We start from the raw sequence: 3,965 nt of genomic DNA, 5'->3' as shown, positions 1-3,965 counted from the left end.
GGGGTGATTAGAGCATTGTGTGTTACATACTGTATCCTAGAAGCAAAATTATCTAAGTAAACTCTGCTTGGAAATAAAAGCTTTATCTAAGCTTTCAGAGTAGGTAACAAAATTTTCTAAGCTACTCCCCTTGCTAGCAGCCCAACAGTGTTTGCCTCAGAAAGACAGTACAACAGTAAACTTGTTGGTTGAGAAAGACAACACAATCTTATTTCTAAACACCTTAAAAAAGAAACATATCAGAAACATGCTAATAGCTAAGACACAGCAAAGTTTGGTCAAATGACCTAGACCAGCAACCTCAGCAAGAAATAAATGTCCCTGCAGCCACCGAGGAAAGAATGAGGCCTGATTCTGAAAGATCTTCAAGCATCATGCGATTTGGCCTTTGTTTAGCTGAAGTCCCTAGCCCTAATGCATCTATTCTTGGGGAAATTTTCAATCTTCACTACATGTTTAACAAAATAACATTCTCTAAAGAGCAACATTTAAGAGGTCAACACGGGTGCACATCATTTGAAAGGGGAGCAGGGTACCCATGCAAGTCACAAGGCTACAGGTCATTGACAAAAACAACTCACAGACTTGAATCAGTCATGTCTACCTAACTTCACATTCTCTTTGTTTGATATTAAAACTAAATGAAAGCAATGGATAAAGAATTGAGATTTTGTTTTCACCTGACTGTGAGCAAAACCTCATCCTATCCTTGCAGGCCCCACAGATGTGTTTCCACTGGACATATTTGTGGGGGCTTTTTGTACGGAACTCACGTGACAACCTCAGAAACAGGAGCACAAACAATCAGAGACAGTCCTGGGCCATGAGCACTAGACAAGAGAGCACAATGAACAGAGAGATTAGCATCCGAGGTGGTACTCATCCGGCAGAAATGTGAACATTTTATGCCCACGATGCGAAGACCAGTGAGTGTCATTTCACTGAAAGGTGCGAAGGCATGGTGTCAGACACACCAGCCTCGAAAAATGACCCTAAATACTGGAAAAGCAGCCTGGGGTGCAGATCCCATGCATTCTCTCCCCTCTGGGGCTGGGCATACTCCTCACGCCATAACCCTAGGGTACCTGGACCGTGCCAGAGGCACAAGAGACAGCTCAGCAATGTGGGTTTGAAGATGTCAAGCCCTCCCAGCTAATGTAGGGAATCATTTAAACTTAGTTCGCTTGGCGAGCTCCTGCTCATGTTCGTCAGGCTCGCCATGAGGGATTTAACTTTATGGGCATAATAGTCCCTTAAATTGACGGAAGGGACCTCCTTCATTCCATCTCCGAAGTCACAGCTGCGCATGGCGCTCTCAAGTTGCTTCTGGCGCCGATAAAAGTGGGAGAATTTATTGAAGATCAAGGTGATGGGCAGTACCACCACCAGGATACCTGCCAGGATGCAGGCAGAGGCGGTCAGCTTCCCTGCCGTGGTCCCCGGGACCACATCCCCGTACCCCACGGTGGTCATACTGACGGTGGCCCACCACCAGCAGGCGGGGATGGTGGCCAGGCCCTCGTTCTCCTCCTTTTCGATGGTATAGGCCACTACGGAGAAGATGGAAATCCCCACCGAGAGGTAGAGCATAAGCAGCCCCACTTCCTTGTAGCTGTATTTCAGGGTGGCCCCCAGGGAGCGGAGGCCAGTGGAGTGTCTGGCCAGCTTTAAGATGCGGAAAATCCGCATCAGCCTTAGGACCTGGGCCACCCTGCCCAAGTTGGCCAAGGTAGGCGTGCTCTCCACAACCAGGTTCACCACCAGCGTGATGTAAAAGGGGATGATGGACATGAGGTCGATCAGGTTTAGGGCGTTCTTGAAGAACTTGAGGAAGTCGGGGGCCACAGCAAACCTGGCCACCAGCTCAAAGGTGAACCAGGCGATGCCAAAGTGCTCCACGATTTCGAACCTGGGGTCCTCGCCGGGGTTGCCCTGGCGGTCAGGGATCTGGAAGTCTGGCAGGCTGTTGAGACACATGGTGATGATGGACCCCAGCACCACGAGGATGGACAGGACGCTGAAGACCCTGCTCAGGACCGAGTAGCCGGGGTTGTCCAGCGCCAGCCACAGCTGTCTGCGGAAGTTGCCCAGAGGCTGCCCGTCGAACTTGGAGGCGTCGTTGTAGAAGGCCAGGATCTCGTCGAAGGAGGACGTGGTGCTTTCCTGGTCGCTCTGCTCGTCCCACTTCTCCTGCTCGGGTTCCACTTTGCGGCCGTGGTAGCTGTAGCTGCAGCAGGAGTCGATGAAGAACTCGTTGATGCCCCAGTACTCAATCTCCTGGCTGAAGGAGAAGACGCACAGCTCCGCCATGACGTGCAGCTTGCCGGTGTGGTAGAAGTGCAGCACGTAGGGGAAGAGCTCCGGGTTGCGGTCGAAGTAGAACTCGCGCTGGGCATCGTCGTAGTCGTCGCAGAGCTCCAGGATGGCCTCGCGCGAGTGGCACAGCAGCAGGCGGCCCAGGCGCGTCTCGGGGAAGCGCAGCAGCGTGTGCGAGCGCAGCCGCTTCTTGAAGCCGCCCACGTTGATGCGGATCTCTCCATCCTCGACGTTGGCCTCCGACACGTCCCACAGGCTCTGGCCGGTCATGCTGGAGACGCCCGGCCGCCCGCGCCGCGCGGGGGCGCTACACCTGGAAGCCAAAGGAAGCGCGTCGGGTGAGCGCCCGGCGCTCAGGGCTCGGGCACCCCTTCCTTTCTCCCCATGCGTCTCTAGAGCGCCCAGTCCTCTCCAGCGGGTCTCTGAGTACTGAAGGACACTGGGATGGGAGGACCGTGCTCTGGGCTTTGCCTCCCCGCCTTCCCAAAGAAAGGCTTGGAGTTGGGGAGGGTAGGTTATGTTTCTACTAGCATGGCCGCGCCCGCACCCCCACCCTGGGGGTTCTGTCGGTCGCTTTCCGCGGCCCGGGGTCGCACCCCAGCGACTCCGCCAGCTGCGAGCTGACCTTGCCCGTGGGCGGGCCGAGGAGACGCCCCCGCCCTCTCGCCGCAGACAGGCGGGACCAGAGCTGGGATACGCACCGGCAGGGCTGGGCCGAGATGGGGGGGCGCGTAGCTTCGGGAGGGGGAGCGGGGAAATCCACCCCTCGAGTCCTTAACCCCCGAACAGGGTAAGGGGGCCGGCCCGGCGTCCCCGGAGACCAGCCCCCCGAGACTGAGGCCCCCCTCGTCCTCCGCCCCGGGCTTCCCCCCCACCCCCCACCCCCGCCTGGCTCCGTGCCCCGGAGCCGCGTGCGCCGCGCCTTACCCGGCGGAGCTACCCGGGCTCGCCCTGCGCGTTCTGGAAGCGCTTACCTGCGAGCTCTGGGGCCCGCGGCCGAGGCCGGCGGGAAACTTCCCCGACCTGCCGGCGAGCATCGCTGCGGCCGCCGCTGCCGGCTGGCTGTGCGTGTGCGCGAGGGTGTTCTGAGTGTGTGTGCGCCTGTGTGTGCGCCCGGCGGGCGGGCGGGGTCCGCCGAGCGCCTCCTGTCTCCGGCCGGGGAGGCCGCCGCCGTCCGCAGTTGCGGGAGGCTCACAGGTGGCTGCGTGGCCCCGACGCTCGCAGAGCCCCCCCTCTTTCGATCCGCACGCCCCTCGGCACCGAGGAGAGACAACGACGCGCGCCGCAGCCCGAGGGATCCGGAGCGGGAGCCGAGTCCGTGCGCCTCTGCGCGGGCCCTGCTCTGGGGCGCGGCGCGGTGGTGCTGAACGGACAGCTCCGCGCCTCACAGCTCCGCGCGAGGCCGCCGCCCGGACTCGGGAGAGGCTGCCGCCTCTGGTTTGCGGAGACCCCTTCGCGCCCGCGGCTCGAGGCCGAGCCAACACCTTTCCCGATCACTCACCTACCTCCCCTGATGACAAGCTGTTATGACCACCCTCTTGCTCCCAGGGCGCAGGCAGGGGGCTGCCTACGGTGACCCTTCCCTACCTGAGTCTCTGGGGCGGAGCTGAGCTGGGGAATGACCGGCGACTTGCGTTCGTCCGGGGAGG

At 59.3% G+C, this 3,965-nt stretch overlaps 1 protein-coding gene across 1 annotated transcript; it reads right to left on the bottom strand.

The window, feature by feature from the left end:
• Positions 1-1,152: 1,152 nt before the first annotated feature.
• KCNS2 (potassium voltage-gated channel modifier subfamily S member 2) lies at positions 1,153-2,586 on the bottom strand. The gene has a single exon (XM_065903643.1). It carries the CDS (start codon positions 2,584-2,586, stop codon positions 1,153-1,155), a length of 1,434 nt encoding a protein of 477 aa, XP_065759715.1.
• Positions 2,587-3,965: the final 1,379 nt, after the last annotated feature.

This window comes from Muntiacus reevesi, chromosome 12 (assembly GCF_963930625.1).
Source record: "Muntiacus reevesi chromosome 12, mMunRee1.1, whole genome shotgun sequence".
Lineage (NCBI taxonomy): Eukaryota > Metazoa > Chordata > Mammalia > Artiodactyla > Cervidae > Muntiacus > Muntiacus reevesi.
Note: the sequence above shows the minus strand (reverse complement) of the source record. Positions and strands in the feature narration are given on the sequence as shown.